Below are 25050 nucleotides of genomic sequence, written 5' to 3'. Positions count from 1 at the left end.
TTTCCATTTAGACGCATTTTCGTAGATTTCACACTGTACACAAATTATGCTGCTCTGTCTTTTGCCACTCAGTGGGCGTAACCGCAGTCACTTTCGCCGAAGGTGACGTCATGTGCATACCCTCAATACTTCAATTTACTATAGTACATACTGAAGTATACAAGAGTATTTTTTCATGTGGAAATTTCTCTTTCTGATGACTTTGACCAAGTCGCTGATGACCAAAACAGCATTCGTAACAAATAATGACAGTCACCCAAATGTCTCTATAGTGTGAAAATTGCAAAACCAACACTTTGGTAAAGGTATGCTTTGTTTTATTCATATTATTTTTCAAATCAGTAGTAAAGAGGCACATGATGCAGGCAAAAAAAAAAAAAAAAAACATACACACACAGGCAAACATATTCACATACAAGGTAAACAACTGGACTTTTCTTTTTGCAGTGTAAACTTAGAAAGCATTGTTTAATTGTCTATTTAGGCACAGTCTTGTAATATTAAGGCAAATGCATTCCCAGAGTTAATTTACTAAGATTAAATATATGGCTCTCCCAATTTAAATGTTAAAAACATGGGGGTATTAAGGCAAACTTAAGAAAACTTTAAAGGCTCCCAGGCTTTTCAAGTCTCGTTTTCCCCTGAATAAAGTAGTGCAACATGTGCCAAAAAATTGCCAGGTTTCTCATCTCTCCGAGCTAGACACGGTTGGCACATTTCCCACACACCTGGTTTACAGACTGACCATGCAACTTTCTACTGAAGCCAGCCTTTGTGATACATCATTGCTTAACTCAACACACTGTTTGGACTTCAGCGACCAGCAAGCAGAAATGGATCAGCGCTTTGCAATTAAAGAATGATGAGTTATCCTCTCTACACCACTGTAATAACAATTCACTGCTACACACCACCTTGAAAGTTCCAAACGACATAAAATCCAAGATTCCTGAAGCTTTTAGGACCATTTAAAACCAATTGTTCCTTTACAGAGTACAGTACAGCCTCGATTTGGTAGCGTCAGTATGATACTTCTCAGTTAGGATACAGTTTGTGCAAATATACGCAGCATAAAACCAAAACAACGCTACGGTGACAGAACAGCAGATGTATTTCACGCTGCCTCCAAGATATCATCCAAAATATCCGTCTCTTTATCCATTAGGTTGCTTGTGAGGTCAGGAGGAGCAGGTTCCTGAGGAGCAGGTTCCTGAGGAGCAACCTCTGTGTCAGAGGGTTCCTGCGATGGCCTTTTCTTCCAGCAGCACGCACAACGTAAACAGTCCTCGACGTTGTAATGAAAGAGTTTGCGGCACGGATGGCAAAACTGATGGAAAACCAACATAAACAGCACGGCAAGGCTATAACACATGATGAGTTGCACCACCAGCAACGGCGTGCAGATATACTCAAAGAAGTCCGACTTGGAGCTGTACCACAAGACGATGAGGATCACGTTCTCCATGAAACGCAGGGTGTAGTAGATAGCCAAGCGTCTCCAGCGTGGCTGTTTCTCCACAAGGTCATGATCAGAAAGATCCAGCTGTACAGCTGACCAGCAGAAAATATTGATGCAGGCGTAGAGGAACGTCACCATGCAGAGGACCACTGTAGTCCCCAACTTGCTAAAGTTTGTCTCTATGTTTTCAGGCAATGACGTCCTCCTCACCCAGAACTCAACCCATGGTTGGAAAAAGAAAATGAACAAGTTGACCAAGGCCACTAGGACCACCCAGTATGTAAACACCGAGCTGAAAAGCACCAGGGTGATGATTCGTGTGGCGATCTCTAACACTCGCCAAAGGATCATGCACAGGTATGCGGCCGGTTTTAATCTCACTTTGTAGTCGTCGTACTTGATCTGTATGGCCAGCACACTGCACACTAATGCCCCATATGTGATAGATATCAATGAGATGATCATCAGAGCAACTGTAAACACAAACAGTGCAAGCTTAAGTGTATGAATAATACAGTTTGGTAAATAGGTCTGAATGCATCATACTCACGTCGTGTATGATGGATGTATTTTTCCTGAATGGTAGCATAGAGCTGAAGAGTAAGCTGAGGTGTGGACCCCAGGAAGGCCTGAATGACAGCTGCGCGTTTGAAGGCATTGCGGTGGACGGCTAGCTTGCGCTCGGAGTGTCCGATCTCCCATTCTAAGGCTGGGCCTAAGCCTTTCCCGTGCTTTAGCTTGATCTTTCTTGAAATGGTGACGTATGGCTCCTCTTTCTTACCAGCCTGGCAGTAAATAACCAGAGCTTCAATGCACCTAAAAGAGGAGTAAGTACAAAAGGCAGTTAGACACCTAATAAAAGGTTTTACACTATTTTGTGGATACTAACATCTGATTTACATAAAACAAGACTTATTTTGAAGACAAAAAGCTTTTTAAAGAAACATATTATAAGAAAAATTGTGAATGTCAAAGAGCAGAATAATATCTAACTATCCCTTTAACTATGAAGGTGTTGTATACCAATACAAACAAAGCGACCTCATTCTCATTAAACATATCCTCGTCTTCCACAAGGTGGCGCTCATATCTAAGAAATGAAACTATTTCAAACCAGTTTAACAGCTTGTATTCTTCTGAAAGATGAGAAGTGTGTCAGTCCTCACACTCGCAACTTTCCAACATAGTCTCTGCTTGAATACAACCCACGCCTTTAGTTTGAATACAGCATTGCCTGTAACCTATAGTCAAATGAAACCTATCCTATTATTGAACAAGTTTAACACCCACACAATGTCTCTTGAACTTTATCCCAGCGTTGATATGAACTACAATAAGCATAAACATATTGAATTCACATAAATCTGCACTGTTTTAAGTCCACTATTTACATAATCTGATTGTCCTCATTTCGAGTCACCTAAAAACACCCAACACGCCGTGTCGAAAGCAATATTTGCAAACGGACAAAAAAGAAACCATATCATGACATACTGCTTGATGTACACATAAACAAAGTGTTACAAAATCAAAACATAAACACATGTGACAGAACACAATGTAACATTCTGAAAGGAAGTTAACGCTGAATGTGATGAAATGGTGTGTGGTTGCCAAGTCACAGTACTGGGTTTACAGTAGTTATCACTACTCAACTGCTTTATAAGGCAATGCAGTGAGTCATTTGTTATAATCGGCCATTGTTTTGAATCCACCCAATCAGATATCTAATGTTGTCTTCTAAGGAAGACAGACATGAAAGTGAGCAAATAAAGACAAATTTTACATTTTACTCTGTTTTTATCATACTAAAAACAAATGCGGTCCATTAAGGTTGCATTGGAAGCCCAAAAATCAAGCAATTTTGGATAAGTAGCATAATATTTTGGCACAATATAAATGTACTTTCTGCCACAATAGAATGCTTGACCCGAGATGAACAAAGTAAAAAGAGATAGTTATGTACATTGGGGCAAAAAAGTATTTAGTCAGCCACCAATTGTGCAAGTTCTCCCACTTAAAAAGATGAGAGAGGTCTGTAATTTTCATCGAAGGTACACTTCAAGTACACTCTAAAAAATGCTGGGTTGTTTTTAACCCAGGGCTGGGTCACTATTGGACAGAACACACTGCCGGGTTAAAATGACCCAACTGCTGGGTTATTTTAACCCAACTGTTGGGTTGTTTCAACATCGTTGATTGACAATAACCCAGCAATTGGGTTAAAACAACCCAGCAGTTGGGTCATTTTAACCCGGCAGTGTGTTCTGTCCAATAGTGACCCAGCCTTGGGTTAAAAACAACCCAGCATTTTTTAGAGTGAGACAAAATGAGAAAAAAAATCCAGAAAATCACGTTGTCTGATTTTTAAAGAATTTATTTGCAAATTATGGTGGAAAATAAGTATTTGGTCAATAACAAAACTTCATGTCAATACTTTGTTATATACCCTTTGTTGGCAATGACAGAGATCAAACGTTTTCTGTAAGTCTTCACAAGGTTTTTACACACTGTTCTGGTATTTTGGCCCATTCCTCCATGCAGATCTCCTCTAGAGCAGTGATGTTTTAGGGCTGTCGCTGGGCAACGCGGATTTTCAACTCCCTCCAAAGATTTTCTATGGGGTTGAGATCTGGAGACTGGCTAGGCCACTCCAGGACCTTGAAATGCTTCTTACGAAGCCACTCCTTCGTTGCCCGGGCGGTATGTTTGGGGTCATTGTCATGCTGAAAGACCCAACCACGTTTCATCTTCAGTGCCCTTGCTGACGAAAGGAGGTTTTCACTCAAAATTTCACGATACATGGCCCCATTCATTCTTTCCTTCACACGGATCAGTCGTCCTGGTCCCTTTGCAGAAAAACAGACCCAAAGCATGAGGTTTCCACCCCTATGCTTCACAGTAGGTATGGTGTTCATTGGATGCAACTCAGCATTCTTTCTCCTCCAAACACGAGAAGTTGAGTTTCTACCAAAAAGTTCTATTTTGGTTTCATCTGACCACAAAACATTCTCTTCTGGATCATCCAAATGCTCTCTAGCAAACTTCAGACGGGCCCGAACATGTACTGGCTTAAGCAGGGGGACACGTCTGGCACTGCAGCATTTGAGTCCCTGGCGGCGTAGTGTGTTACTGATGGTAGCCTTTGTTACTTTGGTCCCAGCTCTCTGCAGGTCATTCAACTAGGTCCCCCCGTGTGGTTCTGGGATTTTTGCTTACCATTCTTGTGATCATTTTGACCCCACGGGGTGAGATCTTGCGTGGAGCCCCAGATCAGGGGAGATTATCAGTTGTCTTGTATGACTTCCATTTTCTAATAATTGCTCCCACAGTTGATTTCTTCACACCAAGCTGTTTACCTATTACAGATTCACTCTTCCCAGCCTGGTGCAGGTCTACAATTTTGTTTCTGGTGTCCTTTGACAGCTCTTTGGTCTTGGCCATAGTTGAGTTTGCATTCTGACTGTTTGAGGTTGTGGACAGGTGTCTTTTATACTGATAACAAGTTCAAACAGGTGCCATTAATACAGATAACAAGTGGAGGACAGAGGATCCTCTTAAAGAAAAAGTTACAGGTCTGTGAGAGCCAGAAATCTTGCTTTTTTGTTATTGACCAAATACTTATTTTCCACCATAATTTGCAAATAAATTCTTTAAAAATCAGACAATGTGATTTTCTGGATTTTTTTTCTCATTTTGTCTCTCGTGGTTGAGGGGTGCCGGCGATGGGGGTTGCAGACCTCTCTCGTCTTTTTGGGTGGGAGAGCTTGCACGTTGGATGGCTGACTGGGTGCTTTTTTGCCCCACTGTATGTGTGACCCAAACTTGCAAAATGAGTCAGAATGAGCAAATTTTAAAATATTAGTTATTTATATTTTTGACATTCTCTATTAAAAAATATTTAAAACTATATGATTTGTCGGAATTTGACAAAAAAAATAATGACAGAGCTACAAACGAGTTCGAAGTAGATAAGAGTCAGGGTAGTCAATTTTGGGACAAAGCAAGTTAAAGGATTAGTACATTTTCTTAAATCCAGATAATTTACTCACCAACATGTCATCCAAAATGTTGATGTCTTTCTTTGTTCAGTCGAGAGGAAATTATATTTTTTGAGGAAAACATTCCAGGATTTTTCTAATTTTAATGGACTTTAATGGACCCCAACACATAACAGCCCCAATGCAGTTCAAAATTGCAGCCTCAAAGGACTCCAAATGATCTCAAACGAGGCATAAGGGTCTTATCTAGTGACACAATTGTCATTTTTGGCAAGAAAAAAAAATGCACTTTTAAACCACAACTTCTCGTCTTCCTCCGGCTGTGTGACGAGCCAGTGCGACCTCACATAATACATCACCACGTCAAGAGGTCACGGATGACATATGTGAAACTACGCCCCAGTGTTTACAAGTGTGGTGAAAGAGGACCATTCCGATGTTGTTGTATGTGGAATGATACAAATTAATGTCTTTGTGTCAGTTTATTGTTTAAAATCGGCCGCAAATGTGCGTTTTATATATGTTACACTTGACATTTCCACGGCATTACGCAATTACGTGAGGTCACGCAGCAGGCTCGTCACACAGCCGGAGGAAGAAGAGAAGTCGTGGGTCAAAAGTGCAAAAATAACAATTGTTTACCGAGATAAGACTCTTATGCCTCTTTTGGGATCAATTAGAGTCCTTTGAAACTGCAATTTTAAACTGCATTAAAACTGTTAAGTGTTGGGGTCCATTAAAATTAGAAAAATCCTGGAATGCTTTCCTCAAAAAACACAACCCCCTCTCGACCGAACAAAGAAAGACATACACATTCTGGATGACATGGTGGTGAGTAAATCATCTGGATTTTTTTTAAATGGACATTAAATCTGTGAGGTAGCATTTAAAAAAAACATTTAAAAACAGATGCATTTGTTTAAAGCAAAGCATTTATTTAGTTAACAGGCTACAGGTGAAACTCTTTACACCTTCTAACGTCTCATAATTAGTCCTCATTTATGTCCAAGAGACTCAATAATAATCTTTTACATTCAATCCTTTAACCTTTCATATTTAAAAGCATTTTTGTGCTGCTGCGCATTCATGTATGTGATAAGCAAACCCGCGTTGTCCTCCCGTTTATAGGCGCATATTACTAACGCGCTCTTTAAATAACAAAAAACATATTGCGCCATTGACTTTAGACCAGGTTTTTGTTGGTCAATGGCGTAGTCTATTTTAGTTTTCTCAAAATAGCAATGCGCCAACAATGCGCCTGAACACACCTCGTTTTCAGACCAGAACGCCCATGGGTGCAAAAGGGGGCGCAAATGCATTTGCTATTTAAACAACGTGGCGCTAGGCGTGAAAATTATAATTGAGCCGGGTCGAAACTAGCAAAATACACTTGCGTCACGCTTTGCGCTGCATTGCGCCGGGTGTAAGATAGAGCCCTATATCTGCGTGAATTCTTGTCAAAACAGATATTTTTAAAACTGTAATTCTGTGTAGATGTAAATATATCGGGGTTGTGTGCGTCAGTCAGCGATAGGAAGATCTTTTTCATGTCTTACATTAAGCAAGTCCTGCACTTTATTTTCTAATTCCTGCATGTTTTAAAACCGAAACCAAAATGTCACGCGCATTGGACACCCATCTTTGTATTAAATTAAAGGACAAGTTCGGTATTTTACACTTAAAGCCCTGTTTTCAGATTGTTTATGATGAAATTTCGACATTTGCGGCTGCCCCGAGAATTTTTGGGTGTTTGTGTTTCAGCTCCTACCTTTACAATGTGTTTAATGGTGCACTGGAACAATCCTTTCTAAAATGCATTAAACTTTCATTTACAAAGACGTGAAACTTATCGAGTGGTCAGGGGTGCTCAATGATATGCTCACACAAAAAATCGCGTTAAAAGATGCTTTCCAACAGCTGTTTTAGCATTCGTTGTTAACTTGTGGACCTATTTTTCCAAACGCCTTACACCCGTACATTCTTCCGCTTAGAGCTTGAATAATAGACACTCCAGCCCAGCTGGTGGCGCTAATCCGCCTTTGCCAATTGCAAGAATAGAAACAAAGTTCCCGGCGGCGGAGTAATACCGTACCTCACAGCACAACTAATACAAGTCAATGGAGTTGGCAAAAACTACAATAAAACCTGTTGGAATGCGTATTTTGCAGCGATTTTTGTGTGAGCATATCATTGAACACCCCTGACCACTCAGTGAGTTTCACGTCTTTGTAAACGAAAGTTTAATATGCATTTTGGGACGGATTGTTCCAGTGCACCATTAAACCCATTCTAAAGGTAGGAGCTGAAACACAAACACCCAAAAATTCTCTGGGCAGCCGCATATGTCGAAATTTCAGTCAAAACCGTTCTATTTCATCATAAACAATCTGAAAACAGGGCTTTAAGTGTAAAATACCGAACTTGTCCTTTAAGCATTTAGGACGGTAAACCTCTCAGAAAATGTACAAATAAAGACCATTTTAGACAAATAAAGACCATTTCTTTTAGGGGTTAACCGATAAATCGGCAGATGATGCTTGCGCCTCTCAATGAACTACGGTGAAATGCCGCTACATCCAAAAACCAGAGGGCGCTTTTGTGCAGAAACTCAAGAAATTACTTTAGGATATATTTATATTGCTGTTCTTCAAACATTTTCATGATAATAAAGAATATGTATAATGATTATGTGATAAACTATTCAAACTAACAGTAATTTCAGATTAATAAGGACTTACTGATCAAAAGCCGTAGTACATGAAATAGCTGTGAATAATATCGGCTGTGCGATTCAGAATAGTTACCGTCCAAGTATTATTAGTATATATCGTCATTTACTGGTGCACCCCTAATTTCTTTTGCCTGTAACTTAAAATTAGACTGTGCATTACAACTCATTTTGCCAGCACGGTCACAAATGTCATTTACGGTATGTGTTTATATGGCAGTCTTTGGATTCTCCTAAGCAACTAGGAAAAAGTTCTCTATCAACTATTATGATTATTGATATGTCTGCTTTATTCAGGAGCAGCGTTATTTATCCTAATAAAATTACAGTGGTATTTCTGAGCAAATATTGCATCCAAATGGACATGCTATACTAAACTGATTTATACTAAACTGATTTATACTAAACTGATTTATCACTTCACAGCATTTAAATGCTAACAATCACAGATCTGCATTTTCTGCTAAAAACAACAACAACAACAGGACAACACGAGTTCACTTACATATGACAACATTATCCTGTCATGCAATAATCATTCCTCAATCACTCTTTTTAGAGATGACTAAACAGGAAGGAGTTTAGAAAGCCATGTCCTGTAAATGGGAATTAAATTACTGCAGTTTGACATTGTGTAAGATATTAATAGCGTGTCAAAACTGACCCTTAACCCCCAGCTTCTTAAAATTCTCTGGAATCTTTCTGATGTCATTACAGAATACTGAAGGAGGAGTAACTTGACATCCTGGGTCTGCACACTGCATTCCTTTCTGGCATATTTTGGACTTGACCGAAAACAGAAGTTGCATACATATGGAATTTTAAAGAAAATAACCTTAAAAATGATCTACACCTGATCTGACACCTAATCTTATATCTACTCTTTGAATTTGAACTAAAGCTCTTGCCAACTGTAGATAAAATATTTAAAAAGCAAATAAATGGAAACTAGTATTCAAGTAGCATTTAGATATTTGAATACTTAAAATATGGCCGTGGCCTAGATAGCGTTTGTCCTTGAATGACCACACGTATATCCCTAGACTACAAGTGTAGTTTAAAATAAGGTCATTGAAGGCACACAGAGAAATGAATTAGTCTTACAGCAATCTTTGTTTATGTGCTGAACACATACAAAGATTTCAAATCCGACCAATAGGAGTTTGTTTTTCTCTATAAACACTGCCTTATAAACCGCAAAACATGTCACTGTTTGCTCAACAAGACTGAACACATTTTGAAATTTAACACATGAATGCCAGAAGCCATGGGTGTTTCCACGTCTACTGGGAGAGGTCCAAAATGCTCCCTACAACTTTGGACTTTGAACATATTTTACTAATGCTGGTTCATATCATTTCAGAACAAACTGTACTGATATATGAAGAGCAAAACTACAAAAGCTGGATGGATTACAAGACTTCTTTGGTATTTGGGTGGTGGAAACAGAGGGGAAAATGTCCAGTGTGCTTATAAATGCTCAAAAGGTTCATTTAAATGCACAAAAATAACCTATTCTATACCACTACCAAGAAAATTTTGCAGACATCTAATAATAAATTATGGACTTTACCTTTGGTACATAAGGTTGTTTTAATGTATGTTTGTATGTATGTTCTTGCATATGTGTACCAGAGGATACGTAACAATATGGAAATTGCTTAATTTTTAATGGAACGGGTAAAGTCAAATAATAATTTTTAAAATGTACTTTTCATATTTTCAGAATAATAAAGTCATCAAAACAATAAAAAAACAGTGACCAAAACAATTTTTAATTAAAACTTATATTTCAGCTTCTTCATAGCAGTCACCCTTTCCTTAAAGTGCACCTCTGCATACACTAGGCATTCTATAAACTAGCCTTTACTCCATTTATCTGGTCCAATTCAACCATTTAATTGATATTTAAATAACATTTAGGATTAATTCTCAATCAGAATGTTAATTTCATATAAAAAATCAAATGTGCACAAATCTACCTACAAAACTCATTTAAAATGTTGTAGCTATTTGCCAATATTTTAACCATTATAACCCACTTTCATCACTTAACCATACATATAACACACTGTGGTTACTATTTAGATAACTTTACTAAAACCTCATAAAAATTTGTGAAAAGTAAAATAAAAATTTCAATTAATTTCACCCTTTGTCTTTAATAAAAAAGCCTACTCATTCTGGGGTGCACTATACAAAACAAGATGTAAGAAAAACATAAGAATGTAGCATCTTATTTACTTAAAGGTGCAGTGTGTAATTTTTAGAACGTTCTCTTGACAGAAATGCAAAATTATATACAAAACTATATTATCAGGGATGTATAAAGACCTTTCATAATGAACCGTTATGTGTTTATTAACTTAGAACGAGACCTTTTTATCTACATACACTGAGGGTCCCCTTACATGGAAGTCACCATTTTGTGCCGCCATTTTTCTACAGAAGCCCTTAACGGACACTTTTTTTACTAAGTTGTCTCAGACGATGACATGTTTGTCCGATGCCCGACATGTTTCAATAGCGAGGGGTGAGCAGTGGACTAAGCCGTTGGTTGCAATTCGCAACCTCACCACTAGATGCCGCTAAAATTTACACACTGCACCTTTAATGAAAGCAAGAAAATCGAAAATATATTGTATGATGAAGATAACAATGTCACACATTAGATTTTTTTGATCAATATCAAAGCCAAATATATTTTTTACTTAATTTATGTAATAAAGTTTCCATCATCAAAACCCTTATGTAAAAATAGTGTACTTTAGTATTTACTATTAGGGATACACCCATATAACAGCTTATAATCTGTATCAGCAGATAAAAGCATTTTTCTCACTGACTGAAGATCAGAGCAGATTATATCCTGGAAATCAAAAGGTGAAAAATGCATCAGATCTCATACTGTGTGACTATTTTGACTTGGGTAACAATGACAATAGAAGTGCAGTTTGCACGCTATGCATAATACTTTGTTATTATCAAAAGCAAAAGCAAAACTATCGGTATTGGTTGATAATTCTAAGTAATTGAATGTTTTGTATTGTGCATCCCGTATTTACTATAGTACAATTAATAAATACTATAGTGATTTTAAACTATTCCATATTAAATATTAAAATATACTACAGTATTTACTACAGTTTATCAGTTCAATATAACTAAAAACAAAATATTGTAGTATACATTTATAAAGTGTTGTATATTACGTGTACTACAGTGCTTTTGAAATACTGAATTTTACATCCTATTGATTTTTTAATGATAAAGATTTGGTCACAGACATCCGAGGTGCCCCTCTGTAAATATGCACACACAGCTTTTCTTCACATCTATGAACTCTATCTTATCTGTTTGTCAATATTTTGGTCATGTGATCAGCCGGTGTTCAACATGTGATCGCGACATTCATACCTTATAATAGGCCCCATCTGTAGCAGGTGCATGAAAAGCACAAGTGGCCGGTCTCTCCCCAGGTCCCGGTGCACGAATGTGAGAGTGAGCTGGGTCAGCACCGACGGCACCAGTATGAATGTGATGGTCAGCCCCATCCACACTCGGTCTTCACTTTTATGGTACATACTGCTCAGCAATGCAGCACAGATGAACTCAGCACAGTACAGCACGCACGACCACAGCACACTGAAGGGTGGATGCAGTTTACTGTGGTTGATCACCATCAATACACCGTTTTCAGTAGGCTTGACGGCGGACGGCTGCGCCGTCTCCAAAATGTCATGATCGCTTGTGTTGTTGTTATCCATCTTGCACTGATTCGTATGCGTTGTGTGTCTCTTTCATGCCATGTTTGCGAACGGTCGTCTACGTGCATCTACGTGAACGCGCAGTAAAGTTTAATCTGACGCGCTCGAGCATAATGGATTCACGAGAACCGAATCAGCAACGATCCCGCCACCTAAGTGCACAGAAACAGACACGTATGTAACAGCTGCTCGAGACGAGTGAAACAAGATCGGTCACTGAAACCTTTAGTGTACTTACTTTGTCGTTGTGTTTTGAAGCACGCTCCTTATATATCTGACGCCGACAAAATGTTGTCCAGTCATTTCCATAGCGTAAAGACTTCGTGAAATCGGCGATGATGATCAGAAAAGCCAGGTGTGTCCTAACATACAGCAACCGAAAGCCATCAATAGCAGTTTGTGTCCCACGGGTCCTAGTGCACACCGCGTATAGGTAATGGTAATACAAACTGGAGTAACTTTGCCACTATTTTTGGACTGCGTCCTTTGTGTGTTCTATTAGGGGTACGCCAAGAGAATATATCAAATACCTCCTTTCTTTATTTCATGTTTTAAAACAATTGTTTTAAAAAACAATAACTTATGTAGGTGCAATATGTAGTATAGGCTTAAGGATAAGAGAAACCTTAAAGGAATAGTCTACTCATTTTCAATATTAAAATATGTTATTACCTTAACTAAGAACTGTTGATACATCCCTCTATCATCTGTGTGCGTGCACGTAAGCGCTGGAGCGCGCTGCGATGCTTCGATAGCATTTAGCTTAGCCCCATTCATTCAATGGTACCATTTAGAGATAAAGTTAGAAGTGACCAAACACATCAACGTTTTTCCTATTTAAGACGAGTAGTTATACGAGCAAGTTTGGTGGTACAAAATAAAACGTAGCGCTTTTCTAAGCGGATTTAAAAGAGGAACTATATTTTATGGCGTAATAGCACTTTTGGGAGTACTTCGACTCGCCTGAAAAGTCCGCTCCCCTTCTCCCTCTCATAATGGGAGAGGGAGGGTGTTACTGCACCGAGTCAAAGTACTCACAAAAGTGCTATTACGCCATAATATGTAGCTCCTCTTTTAAATCCGCTTAGAAAAGCGCTACATTTTATTTTGTACCACCAAACTTGCTCGTATAACTCGTCTTAAATAGGAAAAACGTTGATGTGTTTGGTCACTTCTAACTTTATCTCTAAATGGTACCATTGAATGAATGGGGCTAAGCTAAATGCTATCGAAGCGTCGCAGCGCGCTCCAGCGCTTACGTGCACGCACACAGATGATAGAGGGATATATCAACAATTCTTAGTTAAGGTAATAACATATTTTAATATTGAAAATGAGTAGACTATTCCTTTAACTCAATTCCCCACAAAATTCAGGTGTTTTGGATTTTAGTTTGAACATGTTTGCCTTAAGGATAGTGTGCTAGTGTGCTTCAAAACATTGATTTTAATTGGCATTTCTGCATCTTATCAGATTCTAGGCTGTGAGATAAACGAAACATACTAGTTATTTTAAAGGGGTAGAAGCTGTTAAACCTGCCCCACCCTAACATCCTGTTTCAGTGAAAATACCACCAACCCTTCAGTCGGCACTTCGGCACTTCAGTCGGCTCTATAGGTATCCAAACACAAAACCGAAACTTTATCAAGCCTGAACATCTTACTTTGTGTTTCAGTGCAAACAAGCAGGGCTGACCCGTCTTACAGGCGATACAGGCGGTCGCATGGGGCCTCGCCTTGTCTGGGGGGCCCACACGAGTTAGCAACTCAAAATTAGTAGGCCTACTTGTATTACAGTGAGTATACTCATAAACTTGCTGAGTCAGATGCGCGCATAGACCCTTATTTTTTCCCATAAAAATCCAAGAAACAGTGAGAACTGCCAGATGGTCCATGGCCAGCGTGAATGACACCCGGGACACTTTGCGAAATGTCACTGTTTAAGCCTTGCCAATTTAACATGAAGAAGAACGCATGCGTTGTGTAAGAAGTACACAAGGAAAACACGCACCCAGGGAGCCACATTCAAGCACTTAGCAGACAAATTCACACAAATTGTGTCAAAATAATATTTATACTGACAAGTATAATACATCTTAAGCAAATATGAACAGTTGAGATGTAATTGGATGATTGATAAATGATTTACGTGTAACTTTGATAAGAATGAATTTATATACTTACACAGTGAAGACTATGGACTATTTACATTTGCACTATGCAAATTTGAACAGCACCGTGTATTTCATGTGCATATTTGTGCTTTTTATTTGTGCTATAGTTCCCATAATCTGATTATTTGTTCTTGTTTTTACTGACAATATGCTTATGTATCTTTCAGTACTGATAATACTTCAATTATAACAATATTTGACATTTATAAAAGTTTATTTCATTTTTACTTTTTGTGGTGCAGCCAGTGAAAGCACCATGCAATCAAAACAACAATTTGCATCGAGCCCTGCCCCACAAAGATTTAATATTATGATAAGATCTGAGTAAACCACACAGTGCTACAATTGAGGCACATTTTTATGAGCTGGCCTAGGGCCCCACAACCCCATGAGCCGGCCCTGCAAACAATCTTCATTTCTTATTCAGTTGCTAATAGGAAAAGACGTGTCAACTGCCTGGTTTTACATTTGTATGCTTATAATGTAAACAGGTGTGAAATAATTGAACTGCTTAACTAAATATCACCATTTTACCAATTATTTCACCCAATGAATCATGTTAATCCATATCCAGGTGAAAAAGCGCTTTATTTTGCACACTAATTTTGTACTTAACATACTAAAAATTCATCTTTAGTACTTCTTAAGATGTTCTTAAGATTATCTAAGTGTACTTCACTGTGCTATTTTGAGACACCATGAATGTGAATTAAAATGCACTACTATCTGTATTAAAAAAATGTATTTAGTTAAAGGGGCCATGGCACAAGACTTTTTTAAGATGTCAAATAAATCTTTGGTGTCCCCAGTGCACATATGTGCAGTTTTAGCTCAGAATACCATATAAATAATTTATTATAGCATGTAATTGACACTTTGTAGGTGGGTGCAAAAATGTGCCGTTTTGGGTGTGTCCTTTAAAATGCAAATGAGCTGATGAAATTCAAACACTGATCACAATGATGGTTGGTTTGTTGCAATTAAAACTCAATTGTGCTTTTCTCTGCACTAAATGGCAGTGCTGTGGTTGGATAGTGCAGATTAAGGGGTGGTATTATTATAATAAGAGCTCCTTATGACATCATAAGGAGAGCCAAATTTCAACTACCTATTTTTTCATGTGCTTGTTGAGAATGGTTTACCAAAACTAAGTTACTATGTTGATCTTTTTCACATTTTCTAGGTTGATAGAAGCACTGGGGACCCAATCATAGCACTTAAACATGGAAAAAGTCAGATTTTCATGCCATTGCCCCTTTAACATTTGTATTAAACTTGAACTCAACTTTCATACAAAGGGTTCACGTTTACTACAATTGGTACCTAAATACATTTTACATTTTAGTTCATATATTTATGATGTCTCAAAATAGCACAGTGAAGTACACTTAGATGATCTTAAGAACAACTTAAGTAGTATTATAGATTTTTAGTATATTATGTACAAAATTAGTGTGCAAAAATAAAGCACTTTGTGTGCACTGTGGAAGTGTATTACTTTTTCACATGGGTATAGTAAAACAACAGCAATTTGCTTTCTGAAAAACACTTGCATGTAAAAAAAATTTAACTAGACTTCAGTACAAAGATTTATTGTAATTTGCTTGTTTTTAATACATGAAAAGAGACACTGGTGCTGTTGTTTTTCCTCTGCAGTTGTTGTACTCACCCCCACAGACTCCCACACTAGAGCTTATTTAACTGACAGCATGTTCAGTAAAGGCCTACCATGACTCATCATGCTTACAGTATAACAGCTTTCAGTTAACACATGAGCTCATAAAACACTACCTTGGATATTGTGGTCTGTACAGTTGTTTGCAGCATGTGGTTGCTGGTATGTCATGTATTAAATAAGCCACTGTAAGGATTGGGCAATGTTGTGTCACCGAGCTGTTTCCATTTGTGTTATGGCCAGCTGACAGGGGGTTGTGTTGGCATGAGTGTGTAGTCAGCAGATAAGTAAGCACCTGATTGGTTACGCCTGTAATGACTTAATCTGATCAAAGTAGAGAAGAGAAAAGAGGATGTTGCTTTCATTTTGTTATGAGTTTTGTCTCATGTCCGGTTCCAATTCAAAGAAATTCGATATTCAGTAATCTGATATGTCGGCGATAGCTGATCACAAGCTGATATCTAGTATAACTGTATAATGCACAGTTAAACTCATATGTAGTATATATCTAGTATAAATCCATAGATGTTGATGGATGCAATACTTCTGACATTTAACTAACTCTTGATATCAAATGCAAAATAGCTAAAAAGATAAATATAACTTAACTTGGACTTTGAAGACCTCCAGTGGTCAAAAGTATAGCACAATTTCCCTCAGTGAGTTCTCTATCACACTTTTAAAACGAATGTGTTAAAATAACACATCTTGTGTCTAGTTAAGGACAACACAACTAGTGTGTTGTCCTTAATTTAACACATCTCTGTGTTATTTTTAGAACAACACACTTTGTCTCAAAATCAACACGAAATGACACACAATGTGTTAAAAACAACACATAATGTTTCATTTTAATAATTCATTTTAACACATTGTTTTGTTTTAAACTATTTAACACATTATGTGTTGTTTTTAACACATAACACATATATCGAAACTCTTTGGTTATTTTTGAGCGCCATGCTAATGGTCTAATCTGATTCAATGGATTAAGCTATGCTAAAAGTGGTACAGCCAGACCCGGAGATCAGCTGAATGGAGTCCAAAATGGTAAAAATCAAATGTTTTACTCTAGGGGAGCTGGAAAATGAGCATATTTTCAAAAAAAGTGTCCCTTTAAAAGCACTCAAATGTCTATACTTTCCCGTAACAAAAACAGTACATACTTTCAGGGCATAGGACATAGTAAGCAAATTGGGATGCAGGCTAGGTGTTTCGAAAGGGAGGTGTGTGAGATATGGAGAGAGCTGTTGGTTGCAATTCACAGTCTCGCCGCTAGAGGCCGCTAAAATCTACACACAGCACCTTTAACTAGTCAGCTTGTTTAACGTGCTTGAAATGCCCTCCGATTTGGAATCATGCAATATAGGTATAACTTTTTAAAGTAGATTAAATTTCAAACTCCACCCTGTTTTATTTACTTTCAGTGATGCTTTGGTATAGATGCATTAATTCACAGAGGGTTATTCTATTATAGGAAAGTCTTTGGTGTAATTTGTGAGGCTTTGTCCTGAAAATGGGTAAAATTTCAGATATATTCAGAATTATGCTTTCTGACATTGCTAATGGTCAACAATGTGTGTGATGTCACACAATGATGCATCTACAAATACATGCAATTAAAGGCTTATACTCTGTATGACTGGTTGTAAGACAGTGATGACGTTTCCTTCCAAGCTCCTCCCACATGAGGTGACAGGATTAGAGGAATAAGTAGAGCCTAATTAGTTTATTAAGCTGCCCTGTGCAAAATGTCTCTGGAGAAACAAACAACACAGGCATGGATACTGACATATTACTGTAAGTAAACATTTATATTGATTGAGAATGAGACTATGCAGGGAGATGTAAAACCATTTGCTAAAAGTAAGTCTGGGAAATATCAATAATGTAAGCTTGTTACAATTATTATGATATAGTGGTATGGTATGTGGAGGGGGTTTCGACTACATTATGGATATTTTACCCAGAAATTATTCATTTAAATTACTCATTTATGTAGCGAATTTGCGGGAGGAGGGAAATAACGTTATTTGAAACACTATGAACCTCCGACCGAAACACTACGGGGATTCCCAAGGGAATCTTAGATTTTAGCTCAAAAGGGAATATGTATAATTAACTGTAATTAATTATACAAGTTTATCAGGTTTTACCTGGCGTAGCAGAATTAATAATAACAATTAATTAATATGTTCGTCCACCGAAGACATATATCCATAATCGTATATTAACGTCTAAGAAATGTTAATTTCATGGCCTTTAAAATTAACCTTCTCACTGATATACAGTGCTACTCGCAGCGTGTAGCTGGATCAAAAGGCAGAAATAGTGACTTTAATTTCGTGAGCATTGAACACAGAAACAATTCAATTGTGAAAATGCAAACCGGTTTATTAACTATAAAATGAAGTACACATAACGACTAACTAAACATACACACATACAATAACATAAAACATAGATGAGAAAGAAAAGATTGAGAAAGCTAGAGAGAGAGAGTAAAGATTGGCAAAGCACTATTGCTTAACATCTGCACAAACCATCGGAAAATCTCTAAGTAGCGCCTTAATTTTATAAGGGGTAAAGCTTGAACATCAGCGAGTTAAACGAGTTTATACTTGCATTTGGCTCTTTGTGTTTTCGTTGCGAAGTTTCTGCTGCACGCGGTGCGAGCAAGGAGAGAGAGAGAGAGTCCAGATGTGTTCGTAAGATGTAGTCCGTTAAGTTGTTTCGTAGGGCGGATTGGTCCGCGTGGTTTTCCGGGGCCGGTTGCACCAGCTGTGCGTAAGTTACCACGTAGCTTAGTTACGACGTAAATGGGCACTAAGTTACAACTTACGCATTACTAAATGTTTTTGCGTTGCACCATAAAACTTAGTTTAAACGTAACAATACGTTGTAACTAAATATTTACGGAAGCCTCTGTCCATGAATAACGCTTGGAATAAGATGTCAGACAGATTATATTACATCGATGAGCTCGTATAAATTATAAAGAGCCGCAAATTCGTCAACGAGTTTTCAAGAACTGTTTAATTTTCTGTGTATCCATCAATTAAAATAAGATTTAAAATTTCTTCCTGTTTATTTTCTCCTCCATGTGTGGGATAGATATTTTAATTAAAAGTGTAATGTTTTGAATTCGATAACGTTTGCTTTAACGTCTTTTTAACTTTCAGTTTAGGCGAGACAAAAATGAGTTTGAAATTACGTACTGTTCAGACTATTTCCTGTTTACCCATTATAAGGCTTGTGATTGGGTTAAGAAAAATAGACGTCATTCTATGCGACAACGCAATACTTTACGGAGAGCTTACGACCTACTAGCTACGTTCTGCCTTAAGAACAAATGGTGCAACCGAATTAAGTAAAGAGTTAGTTATAAACTAGCTAGTAGTTACTAAGCCTCTAGTTTGGACTTTACGTCCCAGTTTAAGTAAGAACTTACGAACGACTGGTGCAACCCTACCCTGAACTCTAGCGCAAAGTGCAAGCCAGGAAGACTGTCCCGAAGAAAGACAGGGCTCAGAGAAAAGATGATGAATCCGAGGGACTCTGGGTGAGTCTCAGCGAGTTTCCAAACTGCGCTGACGGGTTACCTGGGTAACCGGGCGACTGGGCGCTCATGAGTGAACTAAGCCACTGACTGAGATACTGAGCGAATCGTTCGAATTGAGCTATTGAGCGAACTGAGCAATTGAGCTAATGAGCTATGATGGCTTGGGCGATAGGCCGTTTTGACCTTTCACACGCCCAGCCCATTTTGGGTGTATGGCCAATGTGTGAAGTGTTCGATTGCGCGGGGAAACAAGCCTTTGTTCTTTCAGACAACACATTTGCGTAATTGCATAATGATACAAGTTTGTTCCCATAACTCTTCAAATCGATATTAAATGACGTTGATGCGGCTTATGGTAATATGATACATAGAAATGATTGGGAAATAAAGAGTAGATTGATTTGATACTAGACAAGACATGGGTTTAAGATCACGTTGAATAATAATTTCATACCTAAGGTATGAACCATGCTACAGTGAACAAAATCTAACTAAAGTGTTAACACACAGTTACATTACACATACATGATCATGCAGTAAAGGGATATAACAGATATATACATTTAAACAGCTCATTGTGATCTTTGAATGTGGTTTCATCACAGACGTATAGTCTGTGACCCCAGCTGTGTCTCTGGCGGTCGTCGAACGAACGGCTCTCAGGTTTCTCTGGTGGGTTTCCTTTGAAGCTCCTTTGAAGACTGCATTTGTTTTAATTGTCGCCCACTTTACAGCCTTGATAGGTGGTAGATATCTGGGTGATTGTGTTATCAGGACACAGGGTTATCTAAAGTCACAATTTTAGGGCTGTTTACGATCCAGACGCCAAATGGCCTCAATCTGACTCCGAGCCATCTGTTACATTTAAAATAGTCAATCCTTTTATACAAAGTTTGTATAAGGTTTCAGTTTGAATGTAGCAATAATCCTGCTTCAAAATTCAAAGTTCAAACTTGTTTTAAAGTTTGTAACACACAATACAAAGTTTAAATTGATAGGTTGGCTGTCATACCATGCTGCATGGGTAAAATAGGTCATGTGTTTAGAATGAGAAAAGCACAGTAATTGACTTGGACTATTATTTAAAGGCTTACAGGGCTGAACAGGTGTACAGTGGTATGCTAAGCAATGAGATCATTTCCTAGACACCTATAAATGTAATTAGACTATGGTGTGTTTACACTCAAACAACTGTTACTGGAGCATAACTAGGTTATCTTGGCATTTAGGATGATAAATGTTTGATGATTGTTTTTCTAGTTGGCACAAATCGATCAGATGTATCCGCTGTGTTTTATGCTCTTAAAGCATAGATAAGGTTAGGCTTAAAATAAATTGTGTTCAAATTGTCATTTTAAATGTATCTTTCAAATGTATACCCCATATTGCAAAACCCTTGCTATTTCTCATAACTGATTTAATATTTATGTACACACTGTTTAGTAGGCCTATCTTATTTCTTTTAGGGTACCTCAAGCACTTGAGGTAGTAATAATGTCAACATCACTAATGAGTCCTTAACTCCTAAGAGGTTAATGCTTGGACAAGACACAACACATGAGGTTTACATGTATCCTGAGGTCATGAGGTCACACGACTGTTGTCTGCTCTTAGGTACGAGTTAAGGAGGCGATGGTGTTCTCCTTGGTGCTCTCCTCCCCAGCTCAACATGTTCAATCTCATGAGCAATTGCTGCAGTTGGGTCTCCAAACTTCAGCAACCGCTAAGGTATCGGTCCGTACGGCAAAGTTTTGCCTGTTTTTAACAAATGTGGTGTATTTTTATAATTGGGTGATTCTCACGAAAACTTGGTTTTAAAAATGTCAAGCATGAAAATGTAAAAATTGCTTAAATTTACTTTTTTTCCCACCAGACATTGAAAAACAAAGTAAATGGGAACATTAATTTAAAAACTTTTACTTATCATTTAACACTTTTTGTAACATAATTTAAAAAATTAGTCCTAAAAAAATCTCATTTACGCAACAGTCAGAAAACATCAACACTGACATATTTTCAAAATGACATGACAAACCTGAAAGAACATAATTTGGAGATTCTGCACATGCATTTAAAATCAAAGTATTATGCTTCTATTAATTAAATTAACATTTAATAAGCATCTGTTGCGGTAATGATAATCAAAATGTCGTGTGAGCAATATTTTCAAATTAACTGTAAAAAATGATCTTACCTGGTAGCCATCTTGAAGTAACTGGTCCATGTGCTTGGTCACTCAAAATCAAACTTTATTAAAATTCTGTATGTGTGCTTAAACTGTTCTCAAAAAGTGTTGCGGAGGATGAGAACATCAGGCATGGACACATCATTTTCCTTATTTTTCTTCATTATTATTATACATAAATATTCATTAAATATTTTTTCTGTCATCTAAAGTAGTCTAGCAAAACATCCATTTATTTTTTTTCTTAATATTTTTGTGTTAATTTGATTAAATTACAACATAACGCATGTTCAAACACAGCCGGACACATTGCGGTAATGAGAATTTCAGCAGAAAATGAGATAAAATTTACAATTATAAATTCTTATGTTGAAATCACACATTTTGCAAGGTAGAACACAGTATTGTGTTAATTCTGATGCTTTTTAATGTTACTATATTACACATTTTAAAGCTAAAATCATTAGTGCCATGGTGTTTCAATGGTTTCGTGAGAATCACCCAATTATTCTTTGTTTTCTTTGTTTCAGGAAGGTTACAGTGCTAGTGATTGGCTTGGACAAAGCTGGGAAAACATCTTGTGTCAGAGGGATGTTAGGAGGTAATTTGGCAGTTTTACATGTTAAAAATGTGCAGATGTAAAATGCCAATACATGCAGTTTTTGAAGTAACTTAATTTTGTCCAGTGCCTCCTGGAGAAATAAGTCCCACTCACGGATGTGTTCGCACTGAGCTAAGGGTGGAAAACTACTTGGTTAACATACTGGAAATGGGCGGAGCTCCTGAGGTTCGGGGAACCTGGAAAGAGCGTTATGGTGAAGCTCACGGCATCGTTTTTGTGATCGACTCCAGCGACAGGCAGCGAATGAAGGATGTCAGAGAAAGTTTGGTGGACCTGCTGAAACATCCAAGAGTGGCTGGAAAACCTCTCTTAGTGTGAGATACAACAAACTTTCATTCAATTATTTTCAAAAACTTTATAATGCTGTAATGCTTGCTTAATGCATCAGTGTCAGCATATACAACCTGTTTCAAAGCAGCTTTTAAATCTATTTATATAAAAATTCTATATTTCCAAAGTAAAGATAGCTTTGCTTAATCTTACTTTTGTCTAACCAACCCACAACTTTCTGTATTTGCACTTTGCAACCCAGCATATTTTTACCATCTCTATATCTCATAACAGGCTGGCAAATAAGCAGGACAAAATGAATGCTCTGCTGGGAAATGAACTCATTGAAATTCTTTCCCTTGAGAAGCTGGTCAACCAGAGCCGGTCCCTATGCCACATTGTGAGTACAGCCGTCCAAAAAACATTACTAAACACTCTGACGTATATGCAAAACATCTGCTAAATATGGAAACTGATTATATGCATATATTATCTGTTGTAATTGCTGATATTAACAGTTTTATTTTGAGAAAAAATCATATTGTATGTCCCAATATGCAGGAACCATGTTCGGCCCTAATGGATCTACGTCGCTGGTCAGACAGAAAGACCTTGCGAGGTCTCAGATGGCTACTGCGAGCTGTGTGCCTGGATTATGCAGACCTTTGCAATCGCGTAATGAGGGATGGGAGGCGACCGTTAGGCCCAGAGGAAAAAGATCGAAGAGGGAAAACAGAAAAGAACTGGAATAAATCTAAAGTGGAGAAGTTAGGAGCAGATTTATCATATAGATGATATAACTATTACTTAAAATTATTTCTGCAGTTCTCTGATACATTACGTCTTATCTATGTTATGTACTATTATTTATTTCCTCCTTTAGAAAACGGGCAAGCAAAATAGATATTCGTGAAGAACAGCACAAAGAAAAAGTAACAAAAAATGGGACCCTGCAACCAATCAGAAATATTCTGAATCAGGTATAACATCTTTAACCAGATTCAAATCACTAAAATGTCATCATATCTGTACAGTTTTACTGTCACTGCATGCATGCCTTAATTTACTTTGCATGCATTGTAGGAAAACTCTTTTAAACGTAAATTAAGGAAAAAGAAGAAGGTAAAGGTTAAGACTGAAAAGGGCAACGCAAGCAGAGAAGTTGTGAATGAAGAGGAAGTTGAAGAGACAGAAGCAAATGAAGCAGAACAAGACCAAAACAGCCAGAAGGATAAAACCAGCAGTGCATTGTTGCCCGGGAAACATGGGAAACTGAAACGCAGAGCCAAAGTGAAAGAAGAGACATTGGTTTCACCAGAATCTCCCAATAATGAAGTCCCTCAAACCCCAAGAGGTACTGAATTTGAAAACATGTGTCTCTAAAAACATTTAAAGTGATAGTTCACCCACAAAAATGATAATTCTGTCACCATTTACTCACTCCATGTTGTTACAAACTTGTATACATTTCTTTTGTTCTGATGAACACGAAGGAAGATATTTTGAGGGATGTTTGTAACCAAACCAATCAGAAGCACCATTGACTTCTATATTAGGAATTAAATAATACTATTGAAGTCAATGGTGCTTCTGTTCACTGCTTATTACAAATATTTTCCTGTGTTCAGCAGAACAAAGAAACGTATACAGGTTTCTAACAACATGATGGTGAGTATATGATGACAGAATTTCTATTTTTGGGTGAACTATCCCTTTAAGTACTGCAGCCTCTTACGTCTAAATTGTTTTATTCACAGGAAAAATGCAAAGAAAAAGGAAAAAGAAGGTGATTAAAGGGAAACGAAAGAACAAGATAAACACAGAGGAAATTCCAGCTGCTTATACGCAGCCAGTTGATCTTTCAACCACTTTCGGTGAGCATCATTGGCATTCTCGAAATGAATAATTTTGATCAGGGCTGCTACTTTTTATGTCAATTTACTTTCTTCTGATGAAGACAAACAAAATACAACAGCTGCTCAATGTAGACGGCCCTAACCTATAGTAATTAGATTAATCAAAGCATTTTATTTGCCTGTCCCCTAATAGATCTTTACAGAAAAGCAATTCAGGCTCTCAAAGCCCGACAGGAACAAGAAATGGTTGCGGGGCAGTGAGGATAAAGATCACACACAGCCATATCATGACATGAGAAGGCACAATGAAGATCTGGTTGAAATGAATGACTTCCAAACATTGTAAACTATTTATTGTTTATTTACACTGAGTGATGAGCTCAGCTTATTTATCAGCTAGATGTACTGTTTTGTAATGGTCATCAATAATTTTGTAAATCTGTTTAGGATTTTCTGGCATCATGAAACATTCCACTTATGATAATGATAGTGTCTATTGCATGTGACAGCACAAGAAAGCGTATGACATTTTAGATAAATGAACATACTGATTTATCAGGGTAAAGACTTAATGTTTACGGCCTAACCTGACTTTTTTTGGAATTTTTTTACATACATTTTATAAACGAACAGTTTCTTTTTAACCAATTTATACATTTTATAGACGTGATTGTTTGATAAATAGAAAGAAATGCATGACGGGACTTATTTCATTGTACGAACAAAAAATATGTTCCCTGATATTCCCTCAA

The 25050-nt window shown here is 37.5% G+C and overlaps 2 protein-coding genes across 3 annotated transcripts; one reads left to right on the top strand and one right to left on the bottom strand.

The window, feature by feature from the left end:
* Positions 1-295: 295 nt before the first annotated feature.
* On the bottom strand, positions 296-12333 carry xkrx (XK related X-linked). Its single transcript, XM_055177876.2, has 4 exons — positions 12194-12333; positions 11606-12107; positions 2010-2275; positions 296-1932 (listed from the first exon to the last, which is right to left on the bottom strand). The coding sequence occupies exons 2-4, from the start codon at positions 11953-11955 to the stop codon at positions 1115-1117; spliced, it is 1434 nt and encodes a 477-aa protein (XP_055033851.2). The 5' UTR covers positions 11956-12107; positions 12194-12333; the 3' UTR covers positions 296-1114.
* Positions 12275-24735, top strand: arl13a (ADP-ribosylation factor-like 13A). Of its 2 annotated transcripts, none has more exons than XM_073854364.1 (10): positions 12275-12388; positions 20980-21093; positions 22081-22151; positions 22237-22486; positions 22737-22842; positions 23004-23209; positions 23326-23422; positions 23526-23796; positions 24200-24316; positions 24492-24735. In XM_073854364.1, exons 1-10 carry the CDS (start codon positions 12291-12293, stop codon positions 24557-24559), a joined length of 1398 nt encoding a protein of 465 aa, XP_073710465.1. In that variant the 5' UTR covers positions 12275-12290; the 3' UTR covers positions 24560-24735. The 2 variants fall into 2 exon arrangements, with proteins under 2 accessions (XP_073710465.1, XP_055033853.2); XM_055177878.2 differs by lacking the exon at positions 12275-12388 and adding an exon at positions 17326-17603.
* The last annotated feature ends 315 nt before the right edge of the window (positions 24736-25050 follow it).

This window comes from Misgurnus anguillicaudatus, chromosome 16 (assembly GCF_027580225.2).
Source record: "Misgurnus anguillicaudatus chromosome 16, ASM2758022v2, whole genome shotgun sequence".
NCBI lineage: Eukaryota > Metazoa > Chordata > Actinopteri > Cypriniformes > Cobitidae > Misgurnus > Misgurnus anguillicaudatus.
The sequence above is the reverse complement of the archived record's forward strand: the minus strand, read 5'-3'. Positions and strand labels throughout refer to the sequence as shown.

What these genes read in the sequence shown, in the direction of transcription:
- xkrx (XM_055177876.2), bottom strand. Translation starts at nt 11,955, where the DNA reads ATGGATAACAACAACACAAGCGATCATGACATTTTGGAGACGGCGCAG. An exon ending in CAGATGGGGCCTATTATAAG is followed by an intron (nt 2,276 to 11,605) that starts GTATGAATGTCG and finishes CTCCTCTTTTAG; the next exon opens with GTGCATTGAAGCTCTGGTTA. An exon ending in ATACATCCATCATACACGAC is followed by an intron (nt 1,933 to 2,009) that starts GTGAGTATGATG and finishes TTGTGTTTACAG; the next exon opens with TTGCTCTGATGATCATCTCA.
- arl13a (XM_073854364.1), top strand. Translation starts at nt 12,291, where the DNA reads ATGATGATCAGAAAAGCCAGGTGTGTCCTAACATACAGCAACCGAAAG. An exon ending in GCCGGTCCCTATGCCACATT is followed by an intron (nt 22,843 to 23,003) that starts GTGAGTACAGCC and finishes CCCAATATGCAG; the next exon opens with GAACCATGTTCGGCCCTAAT. An exon ending in TCAGAAATATTCTGAATCAG is followed by an intron (nt 23,423 to 23,525) that starts GTATAACATCTT and finishes CATGCATTGTAG; the next exon opens with GAAAACTCTTTTAAACGTAA.